Consider the following 21,306-nt stretch of genomic DNA (forward strand, 5'->3'; position numbering starts at 1 on the left):
CTCTTTCCCCTTCGGCCAATAGGAAGCCGGCTCGCGCCTGCGGCCACAGCCCCCAGGCAGTGGGAGCCTCTTCTCTGAGGATGCTGGGACCAAGGCTGAAAGACGCGCAGGTATGGAAGGTGTGGAAGGGGCGGAAGGGGCGCAGCGCGTGAGCCCGAGAGAATGCCTCTTGCCGGCCGAGCGGCCTCGTGCCCTCGGTCTGTTGGAGTAGGGCCTTGTCACGGATAGGACGCATCATGAGGGGCTTGCTGGTGAGCGCCCCCAGCCCCCTCTGACCTCCCGATTTGGGACCCTTTCCTGGTCCCCTTCCGACCATAGGCAGGGACGGAGCCGTCTCCTATACCCCATTACGAGGATTTTCAGGTTCCTTACTAGCCACTGTATGAACAGGCCAGCCCAGGTGACAGGTACAGCTTCTTTAGGCACTCCAGAGTGTGACCCACCCCGCAGGAGGTGATAGACACGTGTCTCTCACCACTCCACAGATGACAGAGTCTCACCTCCTGAGCTCGGTGACCCAGAGCTGGGGAAAGATGAGGTAGCTCACCTAGGCAGGCTTACAAAGCAGGTCTGGTTAAGGTCTGGTAAGACTTGGAAAGGGATAGTTTTAGCCAAAGAAAAAGGATGCTTAACCTTAAGGCTACAAAGATCTTTAGCATAGCAATTTAAACCGGACCTATTTTTATCAGTCAGTTAATTAGCATTTGTTAAGCTCCTACTGTGCGCCCTACTAGATAGAATAAAGAGAAGAGGATGAGTTCCGGGTAACTATTCAAAGTACAAAGAATTTGCTTTTGTAACTGTTAAGAGATTGAAGGCTGGGAGGAACACAGAAGAAGGCTATCAGTAAAGTTTCCCAGAAAAAGAAAGAAATATCATTAACAGCGAATATAGCACTAAATGGAGTCAGCTCCATTCTCCCCCAAAGCCACTTTCTGCACCTCCCATCCCTGTACCCCCACCCCAATCTGGTGGCGTGTGTAGAGGATTAATGGGGTTCCATCCAAAGCTGAGATTCTGATGCAAGTGCCAGATGTCAGGGATTTACCACCCCACCCCACTCTGACCTTAGACCCTCACCCCAGCTCCTTCTAATATTATAGTTCCCTGTAAACCCTGGGACCTGTCTCATGACATCCACTGTGTGCCCCTCCTCCCAGGTGTCCCATACCAGAGCTCTCCTCCGATCCTTCAGCTCCAGCGCCAGAAACCTCTTTCAGAACAAAGTAGCAGAGAAACAGAAACTCTTTCAGGTTGGGAGGAGCCCAAGACCTGCCCCCTCTTTGCCTAATGGCCCCCTTCCTTGGGACTCCCCCTCAATTCACAGTTCTGTCCTCTCCCTCAGGGACCCCAACAATTCCTCTGTGGTCTGAGGGACGCTGGTTTCTGGTGGAGGGCTGAGACCTCCACCCAAGGGGCAGGGGGAGGAAACCCCTTCAGGAGTCCTGACTGTAGAACCTTGCTTGAACCCTTGGGAGTGAGGGCAAAGACTATGCCCTTACCTATTCTCATGGTCTCCATCCCAGGAAAACAATGATCTCCCAGTCTACCTGAAGGGTGGGCCCACAGATAGATTACTATATGGCACAACCATGGTCATAGCCTTGGGAGGTGAGTTATTAAGAAGGGAAAAGAGGAGTTGATATTGAGTTACTGGGATGTTTAAACCCTAGATTGGGAGGCTTTCTGTCCAGGGTGTGAGGACCCTAAATTCTCTCTGGGCATCTCGGTCTTGTCTAGGGGGTCCCCAGGTTGGGCTGGGGTATCTGCCATCCTCTGGCCACTCTAGACTCTGGGTGCGGGTGTGGGGAGGGTACTGAGTGCTGCTGGAAGCTGGGGATCTGGTGGGGAGAGGTCAGGCACAGGTTGGGACACCCCTCACTTTTCCCTTTCTTCCTTCACCCTCCTAGGAACTGGTTATAGTGTCTTTTTCTTGGGCTGGGCCTCCTTTCCCCATTCGAATAAAAAGTAAGACAGCACAGAAGATGGGCCTGGAAAAGGTGGCACCAGAGCCAGAACTGGAGAGAGGGCTGGGGCTGGGAGTCAGTAAAACTTTCCCCCAAGGGGACTGCTAACAAAGCCAGAATTTGTCTTTTGGACTGTCTCTATGGGCACCGCCAGACCCTCCCCACCCCCAGCAGCCTCTCTGAAGCCCCTAATTGCTAGCATTTTGTGTATCAAAGAAGTCCCCACCCCCCAGTTCCAATAGAATTCCAATAGAGGATAGGTTGGGGGAAAAGGGTATTTCCATGGAAGGAGAGCCTTCCCTGGTAGGGTCATCCCCTCATCAGTAGTATCTATCTTCTTGGGGTGAGGTCTTGCCTCTCCCTGTCCCATGTTTCCAGTAGCTTCTCCTCGCCTGCCCCCATTCTGAAACTCCACCCAGATCCTTGGGCTCACCATGATGCTTCCTAACCCCTCAGGCCTGGGAATTCTTCTTTTTGGGGGTCCTGAGCCACAGGGGAAGGTTGGGGGCAACAAGGTTCAAAGGGGTCATCCTGGTTGTGTAGTAGGTAAAGTTATCTTGGGGGTGAGGTGACCCCTTCTACTTGCTGGGCACACGGATGTCTGGGCTTTCAGCCCTCTAGGCCGGACCTTGGACAGTCCACCCCTATTCTCTGCCAGTAGTCTCAACTTTAATTCAGTCTTTATCATTCAACCAACTAATATTTATTACGGTGAATACGGTGTGCCAGACACTGCTCTGCACTGGGGTTACAGAGACAAAAAAGAAACAGCCCCCCTGCCCTCAAAGAGCTTACATTCTACCAGAGGAGACACACTTAAAAAAATGTAAAAATGCAAGATATCTGGGGGGCCAGGTGCCAGAAGCTGGAGGGAATTGGAAGAGGAATTCTGGAGGGTGTGGCACTGGAGCTTTGTTTTGAAGGAAGCTGGTGATTCTAAGAGGAGAAGGTGAAGAGGGAGGGCACTCCTGGCCTGGAGCACAGCCTACAAAGGCATAGAAATGCCAAAGTTTTCTTTTTCTTTTTTTTCTCCCAGCAGGGTTGGGGTGGGGGGGTGTGTGTGCAAGGGAATAGGAAGAAGAGAAAATGCATTCATTCACTGAAAAATTTAATAAAGTTAAAAAAAAAACCCAGGTATCTCCCTTTCCACAGTGTCTTCCATTGTAGAAGAACGAGGGTATGGTTCTTAAGGGTTATTGTGAGGACTGAATAATCTATGTAAAGTCATAACATGATATGTTAAGACTGACAAAACAGAGAAACACAAGAAATGGAACGGTTGCTTCAGGCTGGGGATGCCCTTAGTAAGCCATCTTTTGTCTCAATTCTTACCTAGCCCTTAGTCATTGAATGGGTGTTGCCTCACACAAACTGAGGCCTAGCAAAGACCTTAATTTAGAAAGGCCAAGGTCATCCACTGCATCCCAGGCCATTGCCAGTTGACTTCACCTTTGTCCTGCCACTGGACTTTGATGACTGCAGGAAAGTGTGAGGCTGACGACTCTGTGCAGCTCTGCCTCACTTAAATCCAATTTATGGCCAAGTCAACACATCACCCATGATGCTGTTGGCCCACTTCCAGAACGAAGGACAAACAACAAAATAGAAGGTCTAGAGCCAGGAAGACCCGAGTTCAAATCTGGCCTCAGATACTTACTAGTTGTGTGACCCTGAGCAAGTCACTTAACCCTGCTTGCCTCAGTTTCCTCATCTGTAAAGTGAACTGGAGAAGGAAATGGCAAATCACTCCAGTGTCTCTGCCAAGAAAATCCTAAATGGGGTTACGAAGAGTCAGACAGGACTGAAAAACTGTCTCTTATTTGCTTATTTAGTAATTTATCTCATTTTCTCTAGAGAAGTGCTCTGGAACCATCATAGATAATGCTTTCCAGACCATTACCAAGAGAAAACATATTGATGTTTATCAGCTTTTCCTTTCAGAATGCTATAGGATTGGGAGATGGATATCCCATCTGTCTGCATGAGGATAAGCCTTCAGGCTGGTCCTTGGAGAGCTGCGGCCAGGCCTGGACTTAAAGTCTTGCCAGCTCAGTAGGACCTTTTGGACTTTGTGTTCCATCAGCATAACATTCACGTGCCCACGGTCACCTCCTAGCTGCTGAGCAATCAGAGGAGAGGTATTTATAAATAAATGCAGTTTTGTGGCTCATTCCCAAATCCAAGGTTACTGGTACTTTAGGAATGTCAACAAATATTTATTAAGAGCCTACTATGTGCAAGGCCCTGTGGAGACATAAAGATAAAAATAAGCTCCCTACCCTCCAAAAGCTTTCAGTCTTAACAGGCTGAGCAGACAGTTACACCAATAACTCCAATCCAAATTAGACTATGTCCAAGTGAGCAGGAGAGACCCAAAGGGCCTACGAAATTCACTGAGGGAGGAATCACTCCTAGCTGTAGGGATGTGAGAAGGTTTCATGGTGGAGGTGGCACCTGAGACCCTTGAAATGGGATTTCAACAGCTGGAGGTGTGACCAAACAATGAGTCCTGTGAAATAAGACTTGTTGGTGGTGATGCTTTGTTTTCCAAGGGGACGGGTGATGTCATGAGATGAAATAAGATCAGGAAAGAGAGAGAAAACTTCTTTATTCTTCATGACAAAGGATGGCTTCCTGGGGAAGGGAGGGAGGTGAGAGAGATTTGGAAATGAAGATGACGGGAAAGAAAAGAGATCAATCCCTTTAAAAAAAGATTGGTAAATGTCAAAATGAGAACAAAGAGAATTATTCTGATATCTCCAGAACACTGTCAAATTAAACTACCAAGAGTGACAACAAAAAGAAAAAAAAAATCAGAACCAAAAACACATAATCACCATAACAATGTAAATGAAGACAACAGCATCCTAGTCAAGTATGGTGGCCAACGACATACCTTACTCTCAGACCTGGGATATAACCTTCCTATTGATAGCTGATAAGCTGTCTTGGAGGGAATACTTTGTAATAGAGTCTATTGGGTAGGGGGCCTATTGTGTCAAAACAAAATATATCACTTGTGGGATCCCGATTGGGAAAAAGCCATAAAATACAGTAATAAGTGAAAAGCCATAAAAATAAACTCTGTGAAAGGTGGAAGCCCGAACATGGTGACCTGTTTACTATCATAACTCGGATACTGAATTATATTTTAGACACTGAGTCATAACTTAAGATACTATGACCTATGAAAGCCAAAACAAGGAATATCGGGACCTATCTGTGACAGGGACACCATCGATAAGTAAATTCATTGGCTTAACTCCCAAGCTCATTACTAAGCAGAAAGCCAAAAATATCCACCAGTTATCGGTGATGCATTCTCTAGCTCCTCCAGCCTTTATCTGTTTTCTATAATTACCATGGGGATTTTTGGAGTTCTTCACAGGAATCCACTGAACTGTCTGGCTGCTACCCCAGACCAAAGATCGCCCCTGTTTGTAAGTATTCATAATGACTGATTAAACTGCTACCTAAAATCAATCTGGAGATACTTAGCCTCTTCCTTTGGTATAAAAAGAACACCCCACAGTTATGGGGGAGGTCCCCAGCTACGGTGATTCCGGACCTTACATCACTACATTTAAGAAATAGAGCTAGAAAGGGAGGTTGAAGTGAGACTATGGGGGTTGGATGGGCACAAATGGCAGGATGTTTGGTCTTTAACCTATAGGCACTAGGAAATGCCCCCTTTGCTTATGAGCAAGAGAGCAAATCAATTTTGACAATGAATTTGGAAAGTGTCTGCACCTCCCTTTCATGTTTCATTGGAAGAGCGGTTAGGGGGTCAGGGAGATAAGGGATTGAAATACAAAGAAATCCCGGGGATAGGAAGAAAAGGGAGGAATGAAAGGGGCACATGGTGGGGACTGAGCAGGGAGAGGTCTGAGGGGATGGATGCCCAATACTCAGTCCTTCACCATTGTACTCCTAGCAAATTCATGGAAGACCAGGCCATTTTAAAAAGTCTGTCCTGTGACTCTTAACAAATAGAAGTGGGGAAAGAAGGAAGGTGAGGAGAGGGAAGTTTCAGCCTGTAATGGGCATGAAATGGACACCATTGTTTACCCAGGGTGGGTTCCTATGGCAGATAATTCTTGAGCGGTAACTGAGACTCCTCCCGTTTAGACTCTTTGGGGATGACCAATGCTAAGATATTCTGCTACCTATCCAAATACATATAAAAATAAAGGAATGGTCATTGTTGCCTGAAGGCCTTGCCTGAGGTCCAAACCTTCTTGGCCCTCACTAACTAGTTTGGGCTGGTGAAGAGCAAAACAAAGGACAGGATCTGGAAATCAGAAGGCATAAGGGCTAAGGGAACAAGATGTAATGGGTAGAGGGAGAAAAGCTGGGGCAAAATGGGCCATGCTGACCATGCTCTTCATCCCATCTAAGTGCATGCACCCAATGGGATCTCAGTCTAGGATCCCCTAGGTGAGAATCTGAATAATAAAGTCAGTGTACAAACTTAAAAAAAAAAAGTTGAACCCCTTTAAAAGGTCTCCTGGAAGAAGCTTCTGAGGTTCATCAGAAGCTAGTCCTAAAACTATCTGACTATTCACCAAGAGAAAGGAAGAATGAGTTAGGAGCATTCTGGGAAGGACATCCCCGATGGCCAGGAAGTACTCTAAAGATGTTGAACTGCGGAGTAATTCCATTTGGGGGTCTTCACGAGGAGCTGAGAGGCAGGGAGCCCCCAGGGTCCAACATCTTGTAACTTTGCAGGCTTAATTAGGCCTTGATGGGAAAAAGTTAATGTAATTGTATAAGGATAAGCAAAGCTGGGAGAACTAGGAAAGAAAGCTGGAGGCACAGCTGTAAAAAGTTAGAATAGTATCTACCATTCATTTTCCCTTCGTTTGCTGTGATTTCTCCATGATCCAGGCTGAAGTTGTTCAAACTTGGGGAGCAGGGAAAGACCACTATAGAAAGGTCCCTGATCAGGAGACAGACAGAAGACTGACAGAAGACCTGGACTGCTCTTCCCCTATTACTACTACTACACACACATTAGCCAGAGGGCAAATAACCATTTCTACACAGCAGTGAGCACCATTCCAACCCTCCAAGATTCTCCCTAGGACCCATAATCTGAGACTGGGAGGAAGCTGTATTCCTCCACTAATTCAGGGGGTGTGAAAGTGCTGACTCCAGCTTCTTTCTTAGCCCACATCCTTCCCATCCCATAAAGTACTGGAGACAGCCCTAGTGCCTTCACGAATCCAAGGATTACTTTGATAAAGATGTCTTCTGGCCCTTCCACCAGCTCCATGGCTGGGTGAGGTTCCAGGAAGTGTAGATCTAAGCCTAAGCCTAGATCTGTGCATGCACAGCAGAGGAGGAGGAGAGGGCAGGGAGATAGTGTGTGAGCACACAGAGTCCAGAAGCTGCCATCAAATCAGTAGGCCATCAAACTGAGCAATGGAGAATGACCTAGGGGCTCAGTCAGACAGGTCGATTTAAGGCTTATCTGTAGTTTCCTGGTGCTAGCCCCTACCAGATCTCCACCCCCCCACCCCTGTCCCAGCCTCTATAGCTGTCTGCTCACTTTTTATTTGCAGGTATCTTTGACCACTCATAATGGTCTTACAGGTTCGTGTGAACCGTTTCGGGGTTTTCTACGTTAAGCATCAGTCATTGGTGTGGTAGTGTAAGCAAGACTGAATATAGGTACAAATCAGTTTGGATAAGAAGGTGGAGAGGGGAATAGTATTATGGCACCTGAACTGTGGTGAGCAGAATAAAGAAGGCATGAGTTTAACAGAATCAAACAATTTGCCATCTTGAAGGCACATGCATGTTTTCGTGCCTGGATGTGGGAAAGCATCTTCATTTTCCAGGTTCTCATAAATGAACTTCCCCTGGGCTCTACTTCTATTAGTGGAAACATCTGTCTCAAAGAGGCAGTGAAGAGGGTACCCAGGAAGCAGCTGGGGACTTGTAACCCACAAATGTGGGAAAATGAAAGGTTCTTCTCAAAGCAGAAAGAGCCAAGACTTAGGTAAGCACTGGTTAATAATAGCTGTATTTGGTGTCAAGGGTATTTAATTTGTAATCAGGCATTTCCAATTCCTTCAGCCTTGCTCTAACTGGTGTACTACTTAGCTAATAAGCAAGGAAAACATCTCAGAAGTACTGTCAACATTCACAGGGTTGGCTCTGCAGCCCTAAACATACAATGTGACAAACAGAAAGTCACCTAGGTTGACAACTGAAAAAAACATTTCCTGAATCCCAACTGGCTCCATTGCACTAGTTTGGATTTCCCTGGGAAATGGGCTGTCTCTAACACCCATTGCAGTAACTTCATTTTCCTGTGCTATAGTCCTTGTTGGTTTTTCCCAACCACATCCCATCCCTCAAGTACCTCTATTCACCTCTCTGCCTCTCCCAGGGTTTGTTCCAGCCCTTTTCAGACTGGAGACGGTCTCATGTTTTCCTTTGTTGATTTTCAAATACCCCTTTATTTGCTGTATATACAGAGCTATGGGAGAGGAGTATGAAATGGACACCAGAGTCTACTTTCACATTTCAACAGACCCATTACTTCACGGGTGAGAGCATTTCTTTCCCCAATGCATCCTACAGTCCCTCCTCCAGACTTCCTTATCTTGCGTGACTCTGAACCATTCATCTATGAAGCCTCCACTGCTGAGTCAGCTGGAGGATTTCCTCTAGTCCTTTTAGTGTCTTGTGGGTGTCAGCGAGGCAGACGAACTGTCCGTTTATTCTTTCTTATTCTCACTCCATTACCAGCTCACCTCCTATCTCAGTCACACATATGCTTAATGACTTCTTTTACATCCCTTGTTACACATAAGCGATCTCAGGAATTATGTTGCTGCCTACATTATGCCCAACAAGCCTCTTTGTGCTGTACTTTGGATGACTATGATTTACTCTTACGCGATTATACTCTTTCGGTAGTCACAGCCCAGTAAGTTACAGGGAGAATATGGGACATAAAGAGAAATGACTGGGGGCAGCAAGCATTTTAAAAGCAATGTGCAATTTCATCTGTGGTTAGGAACACTGGGACACACCATGTCCCCTTTGACTAGGAATCATCTTGTTTGCCCCTTGGATCATGTGCTATTGCTGGGCAGAGGGAGAGAGAAATGCATCAAAACTCCAAGCTAGAAGAGTAAAAATTAGGTGGGAAAATGAGGTAACCACATGCCCATGTCATACTGTATGTAGGGCTAGCTCAGACACACCCAGCTGGGGTGAGAATGGGGGGGGGACGGGGGAAGAACAGACAATAAACTAAAAATAAAGGATACTTGGGTATGGAAAAGTTAAACTTGGAGTGAGGCTAAGGAAAAAAAAAAGCCTTAAGACACAAAAAGGACTAAGATTAGACATCTCAGGAAGAGATCTAAATCTCTAATGAAAGTAAAAAGAATCATCTATATATTTCTTTCATTCCTTTGTTCTAAAAGCTTACCTTTGGGGTAGCTAGGTGGTGCAGTGGATAGAGCACTAGCCCTAGATTCAGAAGGGCTTGAGCTCATATCCGGCCTCAGACACATAACACTTACTAGCTGTATGACCTTCAGCAAGTCACTTATACCCATTGCCTAGCCCCCCCCCCCGCAAAAAAATATAAACGCTTACCTTTAAATTTTATTGCATTGTTTAGTATTCAAGTCTAAGCTACTTTGTGACCAACCCACAATTCCAGAGGCCTCGTGATGAAAATGCTGCCCACTTCCTGAGAGAGAAGTGATGGATTCGGGGTGCAGGAAAAAACATTTTTTTTTTGACACAAGCAATGTTGGAATTTGTTTTATTTGCCTATACATATTTGTTTAAAAAAAAAATTTTGGTTTTTCTTTCTTTTTCAATGAGGAGGTAGGAAAGAGAAAAGGTAGGTTTTTATTACTGGGAAAAATTAAATTTAAAAAATTATTTTGATCAAAAAAGGTTTCTATCTTATAAAGCAGATTCATAAGTTAGGGGGTATTAGTTCTATGCTCAGACTAGGGTACAGCCTACTTGAACCTGTATGAGTCTACGACCCTTGAAGACCGCTAAAGTAAAAGGCTCCCCCCAGCCTTTTTTCCCACTCACATCCCAACGTCATAATTGCTGACAATAATGTTATCTGGGCATTTAACAGAGTGAACAATTCCAAGTTAAACTTCCCTCCCTTTCATTGTGCTCCTGGGGTTAATTCTGCAGCGTGCAGTTTTTGATGTTTGGTGAGGGCTGCACGCCTACTGAAGGCACTCCCACACTCATTACACGCATAAGGTTTCTCTCCAGTATGAATTCTCTGATGCTGAGTGAGGAACGTCTTCCGGCTGAAGGATTTCCCACATTCACTACATTCATATGGTTTCTCTCCAGTATGAGTTCTCTGATGGTAAGAAAGTGATGAGCTCTGGCTGAAGCCTTTCCCACACTGATTACATTTGTAGGGTTTCCCTCCAGGATGTGTTTTCTGATGTGAAAAGAGAGCTGAGTTCAGTCGGAAGGCTTTCCCACATTCGCTGCATTCATACGGTTTTTCTCCAGTGTGTGTTTGCTGATGGCGAGTAAGAGTTGAATTCTGGCTAAAGACTTTTCCACATTCACTACATAAATAGGGTTTTTCTCTAGTATGAATTCTCTGATGGGAATAAAGGGCTGAGCTCTGTCTGAAAGTTTTTCCACATTCGCTACACTCATAGGGTTTCTCTCCAGTATGAGTTTTCCGATGCTGTGTAAGGACTGAGTAGTATCTGAAGGCTTTTCCACATTCGCCGCATTTATACGGTTTTGCTCCAGTGTGAATTCTCTGATGTTGAGTAAGAGATGAGCAGTACCTGAAGGTTTTCCCACAGTCAGTACATTCGTAGGGTTTCTCTCCAGTATGAATTCTCTGATGTTCAATAATATAAGTGCTCCGACTAAAAGCCTTCCCACATTCATTGCATTCATAGGGTTTCTCTCCAGTATGAGTTTGCATATGTTGAGTGAGAGATGCATGGTAACTAAAGGCCTTCTCACATTCACTGCATGCATAAGGCTTCTCTCCAGTATGAGTTCTATTATGGGAATAAAGGGATGAGATCTGGCTAAAGGCCTTTCCACATTCATTACATTCATAGGGTTTCTCACCAGTATGAATTCTTTGATGTTGGGTAAGGCACATGCTCTGGCTGAAGGCCTTCCCACACTGATCACATTCATAGGACTTCTCTCCAGTATGGATTTTCTGGTGCTTAGTTTGGTCTGAATTCTGTTTGAGGCTATTTCCATGTTTATCACAGTTTTGGGGTCTCTCATCTTCAGGGATTCTCTGCTGTGTCACAAAGCTCCCCTCAAATCCACCACACTCAGAGACTCTCTCCTCAGTGGCATTTTTCTTGTGTGTGACTGTCACTCGCCTCCTATGTCCCTCCTTAGTTCTCTGCTCCCTCTCAAACCTGCCCTCACATTTCCAGGCTTCTTTCAACTTGGATTGTGAGGGACCATTCTTTGTAATTACTCCCTGAGGTGATCTTTCTTCAGAACTGTCCCACTTTGGAGATAATACCTTGGTCTTGGCCTTGATCTCCCAAGCTGAAAGAAATTTAAAAAAAAAAAAAAGAAAGAAAAGAAAGAAATATCCTCTGTGCTCTGTGTTGAGAAAAAGGAAACTGCTGTGGTGAGATGGGGATAATGAAGCTCAAAATAACATCAGCCAGGACTATATGTCTTTGATAACTCTCCAATAAAGCCCATGAAATCCAGGAAGAAGATCAAAAGTGGAAAAGGAGAAGTGGGTTGAGGGGCCTCTAGGGGTCTAGTGTTTAGCGAATAAAGTCCATGCAGAAGATGGGCTGGGAGGTGGGAAAACTGGTGGGTGGACAGGTTAAACTGAGGAACTGTGAATGAAAGGAAACAGAATGCAGTCAATAATGTCGTCTCCCTAAACGTTCCCCCTTCTACCTCCAGTCTATTCTGAACATTGCTACCCATTAAATTTGCCGAAAATATCAACTTTACTGAATCTATCCCTTGCTAAAATCCCTGTGATGGCTTCCCAGCTGTAAGGCAAAGATGAGAGTCCTCCTGGAATTCAAGAACTGTGCCACGATCTGGTCCAACAGCACATACCCAATCCTACCCATCGCTGCATGCTGCGGTTCACCCGGGTTGGGACTGATCATTCTGGCCTTGGGTTCTTCCTTTTCCTGCTGGGTTCTGTGCCTTTCCCCTTCCTTCCCATCTACCTAAAGCTTACCCATTTTTCAGAGCTCAGCTAAAGCTCCACCTCCTTCCGTGGAGCCTTACCTGATCATGCCCCCTCCTCAGAAGCCTCAGCATGCTGAGGTGGGCCGGTGGCCCAGGCCTAAGCTCCACTAGATCCCACCAGACCACTAGGAAAGGCTAGCAAAGGAGCTGCTTGTATCGTGCACAGAAAGGAAACAAGGACGAGAACTTCACGGGATGATGGCTCATCTCACCCTGAAGCCTCAAGGGGAGCCCAAGCAAACAGGAAGACAATTGGAGTTTATGTTGGAGGAGGAGCAAGAGAAAGAAACTAGGTCAACATAAAGTGTGTGTGTGCGCGCGTGCGTGTGTAATATATATGTGTGTATGTATTTATATATTTACATATGCATATATATTTTGTCATTGAGTCGTGTACAACTTCTTGACCCCATTTGAGGTTTTCTTGGCAGAGATATTGGAGTGGTTTGCCATTTCCTTCTCCGGCTCATTTTACAGATGAGGAAACTGAGGCAACCAGGGGGAAGTGACTTGCCCAGGGTCACACAGCTAGTAAGTGTCTTGAGGCTGGATTTGAACTCAAGACTCCAGGCCCAGCACTCTATGCACTATGGTGCCACCTAGCTGCGTGCACACACACACATATAGTAGCATAGATTATAAATTTATTTAGAAAAACCTTAGTGAGAATAGAGAAAGACTATGAGGGGTGTTGCTTCATAAGACAGCAAGGTGCAGCAGAAGGTTAAAAATAAGTCTGTTGGGCATGGTGTGAAACCCAGCTAAGTCCCATCACCCTGGGAGCATTTACAGATGAAAGTGGATAATGTTAAAGGAGATCAGGGAAGATGTCACCCAGCAATGTGAAACAGAGATGCACCTAACAATTCTGCAGCAGCGTTCTTGAAGGGAAACCTCAAACTTTTAAAAGAAGAAACATTAAAGTGAACCCACAAAGAGCTGACGCGTGGAACAACGCGCTAAGGCACCTGGAAGGGCAGAGTCGTGACCCCAGGCAAAGTCAGCAGAATCAGGACATCCGCACACTGAGCACAACTACATTCTTTTATAAAGAAAGAAGGAAATGAAACAGGGCCAAAGGTGGTGGAATTTGGGGCAGTCCTGGAACTGGTCAAGGAACCAAAGCATCTTCTTTCTTTGTTTACTGTTTGTTTTTTCTTCTGGTTCCGCTGTGACAAAGGCCATGGATCTGGGCCAAGATTCCACCCTGTTTTCTAAGCCTATTTGACTAACTATTGTGTTGATCCATATTAATAAAATTGGCGATTTAAAAAAACCACTCAGGTCTATCTTTTTATCTCTGAAAATGTCTAAACACATTGAGTGTGAGTTCAACAAAAGAAAGAGAAGCAGGCAGACCATGGCTCGCCAGTGCCCAGGTGACTGGAAGGTGCACCAAACCCAAGGTCCCCTGGCGTTTATCGGGTGATCGTTAAAAAAAACAAACCATCAGATTCAGGGGTATAAAATGCAGCCCTAAATGTTTAACGTGGTGTCATCCAAGAATATCTCAAGAGGGGAGGTACAGAAGGCAAAGGATCAAGGAGAGAAGGGGATGAGACTCCATGACAGATGTGAGTGGAGATACGTGGTCCTGTGATGAACAATACCAAATGTGGCACAAAACAGGCCTGACGCCATCATGAAAGATGGCACCCACAGTGTCCAAATGGAAGAGGGCTTCCCTGGACGGGATAAAGTCCTCCAGATGCTCACATGTGGGGATGGTATTGATTTAAGTCTCAGGGTGTGATGGAGCCCCCTCAATGAGTTCCAGGCCACTAAAACAATCCCCAGAGGAAAGATCAAATGGTGAAGAAGACTTACTCTCCATGCTGGGTCTGCGGCTGGATGGGAAGCCCACTGAACTAATCCAGAATTCAGCCAGATTGGTCTTCCTAACGCATACCTTTGATCAGCTCACCCCTCTGTTCCCCAACCTCCCACAGACAGGACAGCTCTGTCAAGTTTAGACGCATGAGAGAAAGATGATTAATAACCGATATCTTGGGGAGATCCAGAGCTCCCCCACTTCTTACAAAGTCTTGACCTTAAGTTCAGTTCTTAAGGACCCTACAGATGATGAGACTAGATGCACTTGGAAGTTACTGTGTTCTGCTCAGGCTGGGGTGGGGCACACATTCTTCGAATTGATAGCCTAAAGCTATGGGTGGTCCGATATAGAAATACTCCACCACCACCCCACCCCCCAAGGCCATTTCCAGTCACCCTGATCTAGATCTTGCCACTGGTCCCAGATGGCTCAGAAGGAGAAAATGAGGCTGGCGATTTTACATAGCCCTCCCTCACTCAAATCCAATTCACTTGCAAATCAAGGCATCACCTTCTTGATGTCATGGTCCTCTTCCAGAACCAAGGACAAACAACCACTTTCCCAACCAAGAGATACTCAGCCCTTCTTTTTAATACAGCCCACCTCCAATCACATTAACCAATTGGATTTGATTGCTGTTTGATGGACCACCTAATGTTCTGAAGGGTATATAAACTGAGTCCGCCACCATGATTGTCTTTGGTCTAACAGAGATGGACAAATGACCATCCTTTTATTAATAACCTGCTGGCCTTATTAATAAAATGATTAATTTACCCACAAACTATGTCTCTTGAACCTTTTTAAACATCACATGCCTTAATTCCAAGCCCTTCACAATCTAGCTTTGGCCTATCTTGCCCCTTCTTCTCATACTGGTGTCCCCCACAAACCTGAGGCCCTGGCTAATAATTAGAGCACTCATCCTGCCCAGACCATGCCCTTCCCTTGCCTTCCTCCTGTCCAGACTGGCCTCTCGCCTCCATCTTGCCATAGGCTCCCTGCTCCTGGTCATGGCCTTGAGCATGTTCTGATATGGATGATGGTGACTTTGCTCCCCATTTTATCTCCCCTTCAATCAGCCCCTTGGGTCTTTTTCATCTCTCTACACTCAAAAGCATCTAGCCTCACATATACAGTAGGGTTTTACTAAATGTTCATTGAACCCAGAGAGTAAGGATGACAAAGACAGAGCACGGAGTTGTCTGAATGAAGACCTAGAACAGGCGGAAAGAAACAGTCTCTGGAGTTAAGGTGGAAAGATCATGTCTAGAAGTGGAGGCATAACCCTCAAGTTACAATGCCAGGCCTCAGGATAGAACAGGCTTGAGCTGTAGGAAGGGACCTCAGTTTCTTGCACAGACCTCACTAAGACAAGGCCTCACCCCTCCAGGGCGGCAGGACCTCATCATGTCTGACGCACCTGAGCACAGGACTCCTCGCTCCGGCTTCCACAGCTCACCCCCTTGTTCCAGATGACAGACGACCTCAGGTTTGGTGAGGATAAGCCCTATTTGGAGGAAGAGAAATGGGCCTGTTTATGTTTTGGGGATAAAGAGCCAGTCCGAGGCTCAGCCCCAGCCCCCCGGTCCTCAGGGAAGAGGGGACATGACGGGACGTCCTGAGGGCAGGTGGGGAGCAGCAGGTGGTCATGACTCGGTTCCCTGGAAGGGTGCTTATCTCAGAAAGATATTGAACTTGTCTGTTGACGGCAAGCTGGGAGTTTGCCCCCGTGGAGGTCTCTGCCCTGGGAAGGACCCTGGGGAAGAGAGAACGCTGGAGGGACGGCCTCCGGACTGGCAGGACCATAAAGCTGCTTGATTCTGATGACGCCTACAAGGCACAGACCTTTCTTCTGGGAGCAGGGAGCAGAAGCGCCTCATGTATGGACCACGAAGGGTCTGAACCCCAGGATCACAGGAGCATAGATCTAGATCTGGGAGGAACCTGAGTAACTGACAGGGCCGACCCCCTCATTTTACAGATGAATAAACCGAGGCCCAGAAAGGCCAGCGGCTCCGATGCATCTGAGCTAAGATCTACGCCAGGTGTCCCTGACTGTAATTCTTCCCCCTACACCGAGCTGTCCTGTGCCCCAGCATGAAGGGCAGAGAGGCTCCCCAGAAGCCTCACATCACACCCAACAACAACCGTGGGGGCTAACATGCCCTCAGAGGAAGCCATCCTTACCCAGGAAGACCAGGTTCCTGTAATTCTCCAGCATCACGTCCCTGTAGAGGTGCCTCTGGCCAGGGTTCAGCAGCCCCCACTCCTCCTGGCTGAAGTCCACGACCACGTCCTTGAATGTCACTGGCTCCTGAAACACCACATGCATTCCGGCTTGTCCAGGGACACCCCCACCATGACCCCACGGTGCAGCAGCAGAAGGGGCAATACGTACAGGAAGGCCAGCCAGACGCCGTCCTGCACCCTCGACATTCCAAGTCAAGTCTGTATTGAGCAGCTGCCCTGTGCCTGGCACAGCCACAGGCTCTGCTTAGAGGCCAGTGAGTGCTACTGCCCTCATCTATAGATGAGGAGGAAACTGAGGCCCAGCACAAGCAGCGACCGCCCGTAGTCAGACACATAGTAAGCAAAAGTGGCAGGATTTGAACCCCGTGTCCTGGGCGAGCAGATCCTTTAATTGGGGGCCAGACTGTGTGTGGTAATTCTAACCCCTGGCGTACTTCAAGGTTTGCAGGCATAGACAGAGAGCGCTCCCAGGTATAGAAGGAGCAAACTGAGCAGGATATGGCAGGAATGGAGGGCTGGCACCCACCTGGGAGGGTCTTCAGAGGCTGCCCCAGTCCAACCTGTCCATATAAGGATTTCCTTCTACAACATTCAGGAAAGAGTCAGCTGTCAGTGAGGGAGGACCCACCACCACACCCGAGGGACCTCACCCTGATCTTGAGCAGATGCCCCTCTGCACCTTGTACCCATTCACTGCTCCTGGCTTTGCCCTTTGGGGCCAGAAAGAACAAAGCTAATACTTCCTGTTGCCCAGGACAGCCTCTGAGATACATAGAGACATCGATTACATTTCCCTTACTTCTCTTCTCTCCAGGCTAGACTTCCCCGGTTCCTTTGATCACTTTTCACTTGGCTTGAACAAGGTGTTTAACAAGGTGGCACGTGGGGTCTGACCGGGGCAGAAGATAGGGTGATCTCAACCCTGTATTCCTGGAAGCTCTACCTCTCAAAGCTTATGGAAATGGGACTGGAGGAAGGTTAGGCCAGGTTTAATTAAGGGGGGAAGAGCGGTCCTCAGTCAAGAGGGAAATGGGCTTAAGGTGAACTTGGCCTAGCAGAATGAGTTCATGCCAGTGGCTGGGAGAGGAGAGGAAGGGCTCTATAGCCTTCTTCCCACTGCCTGTGCCTTTCTGGGTATTATTTCTGACACGGAACAGAAAGGCTTCCTCCCTAGGTGCTGTCCATGGGGTAACACCACTGCTGTCCAGGAGGCACTGGCATAACATCATTCAAAGTACAGCTTCTACACAACAGAAGGTTGACTTAAGTGAGTGAGTTAACCCATATCCACTGAATTCTCTCTTTCTCGTTCTCCACATCTTATCAGTCCCAAGTCTTGGTGGTTCTTCAGTCTATGAGGGCATATGATTTGAGTGCTAAATTCCCTTCCAGCCCAGTCAACAGATGACGAACAGGGAGAAGAGACTTCTCTTTGTCTAAGGTTATCTCAAGTGGTCTTTCCTGGGGGTTCAAGCAGGAGCAAGGTTTGCACAGGCAGTGAATGAAGCTGTGTGCTTCTAATCGCCCATCTCCACAACTGTCTACACAACAGTAAAGGAGTTTTGTTCCAGGCAGGACTGTTAATGATGTCTCACTCCTCAGGAGTTCTGGGAGACAGAAGAAGGAGAAAGGCTATGACCCCTCTGGGTTATCTTCGTCTCTCACCACTAAAGCACTGGGAGTCGCTATTGCTGCCTGTGTGTGTACTGGATGGAGGGCTAGCCTCAGAGCCAGGATGTTCTACCTACAACACGTATGGGCTGTGATGATGCTAGACAAGTCACTCAACCTTGTAGTTCTCTAGGCAACTCTAGGACCCTTAAATTGTGGAAAGGGTGCCATGTGCCATGGAAGGAGTGTCCTCAGCAGGGAATTCCTGTGGCAGAGCAATTTCAGGGCCAGCCTCTCTCCCCTTCCCCTGCTGTCAGGCTGAGGGCGTTTGTCCTACCCTCCTCAGCCTAACCTGACGTGCTCCTAGGTCTTCTCACACACTTACACACACACACACACACACACACACACACTCAAACACACACACACACAGCGGGCTGGGGCAGTGGAGTGAACTTTAGCTAGGTAATGGGGGCCAGGTCAAGGGGTACTGGAAGGCAGGTGTTGAGAAGCAAAGGTGGAAGGCTCCTATGGCCCAAGGCTCCCATCTCAGCTGTCCTGACGTCCTTTCCCAGAAGCCTTAGCAGGGTGGCCACTGCCCACAGATGAGCCAAGTGGCAGGGATGGGAGGGCAGCTGAGAGGGGGAAGGCCCTGTGATCTTGTCCCTCTGCCCATCACCATGGGCCCCATCAGCCAGAATGACAACGTCTCCGATGCCTGGAACCGCTAGCACAGAACCAGTCTCAGGGAACACATCTTTTATCAATTACATTACACTTCCCACTCTCAGCAGATGATTTTGCTTCTTACTTAAAAAGAACCAAACTGAGCATATGAGTGTAATAATATTACTGCACCATGGGGATAAGTATGAAGAATGCAAAGAAAAATGGGAAGCCACACACGAAGTGATGCCTAGTGATGGAAGCTGAGCCATAAAAACAACAGCTGTTATCATCACGACTATGGAGATGAAGGCAGAGAACAAAGCTGCTGCTGATGTGGGAAGCTCTCTCTCACCCACTCGGTGGCGAGACCCAGCAGCCCAAGCCCACCGACACACTGTTTGGCTTAATTTGTTTTGGGAGAGCGTTCCGCCAGGGTCATGTTGTGGGTTCGTACAATTGGTGAAAACAACATTTATCAATCCTAGATAACAGAAGAGTCTTTTCTTATTTGTTTGTTAATTCGTTTGGCACTGCTGTGTTAAAATCTAAGGGTTTGGAGCGACATTTTACCCCCTTTTTAAAGTATGTTTAATTGTCTTTGCTGATTTTTGTTAGGTTTACAATAAAAGGTTGTTTTTTTTTTTTTAAAAGAAACAAACAACCAAGTATTTGTTGAATTGAACTGAAGATGGTCACAGGCCTGTCCCAAAGCAAGAAAGACTCTGATCTGGCTTCCCAGTGTCAAGCGTCTCCGTTCTCCGGATCATCCTCTGGACTGTAGCTAGTGATACTCCTAAAGCCCAGGGCTGACCACTACCCTCCCCTGCTAAAGAAAGGCAGGTAGCTCCCTACTGCTGTTACGGTTAAATTCAAATTCCTCCGTTTGGCATTTAAAGTCCTTCACGATGGGCCTCCAGCCAGCCTCTCCAGAACGATCATACACGTACACGCTATGTTCTGGCCAGAATGGAGAAACATTCCATTTCCCACCAATGTACCTTTGCACAGACTGTACCCCCATGCCTGGAATGCCCTCCCTTCTCATCTGTTTCTAGGATCCCTGGTTTCCTTTGAAGCTCAGCCCAAGTGCCACCTTCTCCAGGAGACCTTTCCTGATCCCTTCAGATGCTAGATCCTCCCACCACCCCAGAAGTGACCCAGTATTCACCACATATGTATTTGGTGTAAACTTGTACACGTACATATCTCTCCATGCCCCCCTCTGCTAAGACCCTGAGAACACAGACTGTTTTATTCATTGTATCTGCACACAGTAGGTGCTGACTGGATTGGTTTCTCAATGGTCATCTGATGCTGCTCCTGCCCTCTGACAGTGTCCCCAAATTCTCCCCAGTGACTCTCATTAGGGGAATGTCAATCAAAGGCACAGATTCAGAAGACGGAATGAGGGTCTCACGCAGGGCACAGTGAGGAGGCAGGTTCCACTAGAAAGCAGACGGCATGACGGGAACAAACATGAAATCAATCTGGAGAAGCAGGTTGGAGCCAGATGGTAAAATGCTTTAAATATCAAACAGAAGGGTTTGCCTTTTATCCTAGAGGCCATGACCTGGGCCTGGAATTAGGAAGACCAGAGTTCCAATCCAGCCTTCCACACTTACTAGTCATATGACCTTGGGCAAGTCAAATAACCTGTCTCCCTCAGTTACTTCATTTGTAAAATGGGCATAATACACAGGGTGGTGAGGATCCAATGAGGTGTTTGCAAAGCACTTTGGCCCAATGCCTGGCACAGGCAGGAGCTTTATAATCACTTGCTCCCTTTCCCCATAGGGAGCCACAGTCAGAATGAAGCCATCCTGATGTCACTTTGGCAGCTGATATAAAGTGGGATTGGAGGGGAGGGCCCAGAGGCAGGGAGTCCAAGGAGGAGACCATTTCAGTGGCCCAGCTAAGGGCTTAAGTCAGGATGGTGGAAGGACTCTGGCCAAAGGGAGGGACACGAGATGCTGAGAAGCAGGGATCAGCAAGGCTTGGTAAATGCTTTGGGGAGGGGGAGGCTGAGGTTGTGAGCCCCCAGTGATGGCTGGCAGGGTTTGGGAGGAAAGATAACCAGGCCAACTAGAATCCACTGTTGAATCCCTCCGCTCCCGGGCCCATCTCTGCTCATCATCACAAACCCCAAGCCCCATCTGGCCCAGCCATCCACCTCTTCTACTCCTCCTATGCTGAGAGACCCAGCGGCCCTTCTCTGACAGACATCATCAGACCCCGTCCATCGGCTGGGCCGAATCGGCTTCCTACACCACATCTGTCCTTCTTGGCAGAGGACTTCGCCTCCTACTATCCTGAGATGATTATGGATAATACTAATTTAACTAAGTCCCTAATTATACTGAGTCAAAATCTGCCTTCAATCCATGGCTCTAATTCTCTGAAATCACAATGGAAAAAAAAAATCTAACCCCTTGTTTTCCAAGGCCAACCCTTGAAGTGTTGGGAGAAATGGATCATCTGCTCCCATTGCATGACACTGCCACTGGACAAAGAGGAGGAGGAAGGATGAGCAAATGTTGGGTGGAGGGGAACCCCCAAAGCAAATGGAGAAAACCATCTCCTATCTCTGTGGAGATCATCACCACCAGAAGCAGCTTCATAAACATGGCGGAATGACTGCTGAACTTGGGAGTCAAGAGAGACCAGGGTTCAGATCCCATCCTTGAAATTTACTAGTTGAAGGCCTCTCTGAACCTTAGTCTCTTCATCTAGAAAGGGGGAGAATTA

The 21,306-nt window shown here is 47.2% G+C and overlaps 2 protein-coding genes across 6 annotated transcripts in view; one reads left to right on the plus strand and one right to left on the minus strand.

Moving 5' to 3' along the window:
* Window positions 1–236: 236 nt before the first annotated feature.
* On the plus strand, window positions 237–1,972 carry LOC114038126 (cytochrome c oxidase subunit 7A1, mitochondrial-like). Its single transcript, XM_027855276.1, has 4 exons — window positions 237–251; window positions 1,161–1,253; window positions 1,527–1,611; window positions 1,911–1,972. The coding sequence occupies exons 1-4, from the start codon at window positions 237–239 to the stop codon at window positions 1,970–1,972; spliced, it is 255 nt and encodes an 84-aa protein (XP_027711077.1).
* A 7,851-nt stretch (window positions 1,973–9,823) lies between these two features.
* Window positions 9,824–21,306, minus strand: part of LOC114038103 (zinc finger protein 883-like) — a 92,903-nt gene continuing 81,420 nt past the window's right edge. For 4 of the 5 annotated variants that reach the window (XM_027855232.1, XM_027855231.1, XM_027855233.1 and 1 more), the window contains 3 exons: window positions 16,219–16,345; window positions 15,452–15,538; window positions 9,824–11,519 (listed from right to left, as the gene is read on the minus strand). In XM_027855232.1, the coding sequence (XP_027711033.1) occupies window positions 10,126–11,519; window positions 15,452–15,538; window positions 16,219–16,345 (1,608 nt within the window). In that variant the 3' untranslated portion in view covers window positions 9,824–10,125. The remainder of the gene's footprint in view (window positions 11,520–15,451; window positions 15,539–16,218; window positions 16,346–21,306) is intronic. The other variant, XM_027855235.1, reaches the window with a different exon arrangement.

The sequence above is a fragment of the Vombatus ursinus genome, unplaced genomic scaffold (assembly GCF_900497805.2).
Source record: "Vombatus ursinus unplaced genomic scaffold, bare-nosed wombat genome assembly UNPS02010822.1, whole genome shotgun sequence".
Classification (NCBI taxonomy): domain Eukaryota; kingdom Metazoa; phylum Chordata; class Mammalia; order Diprotodontia; family Vombatidae; genus Vombatus; species Vombatus ursinus.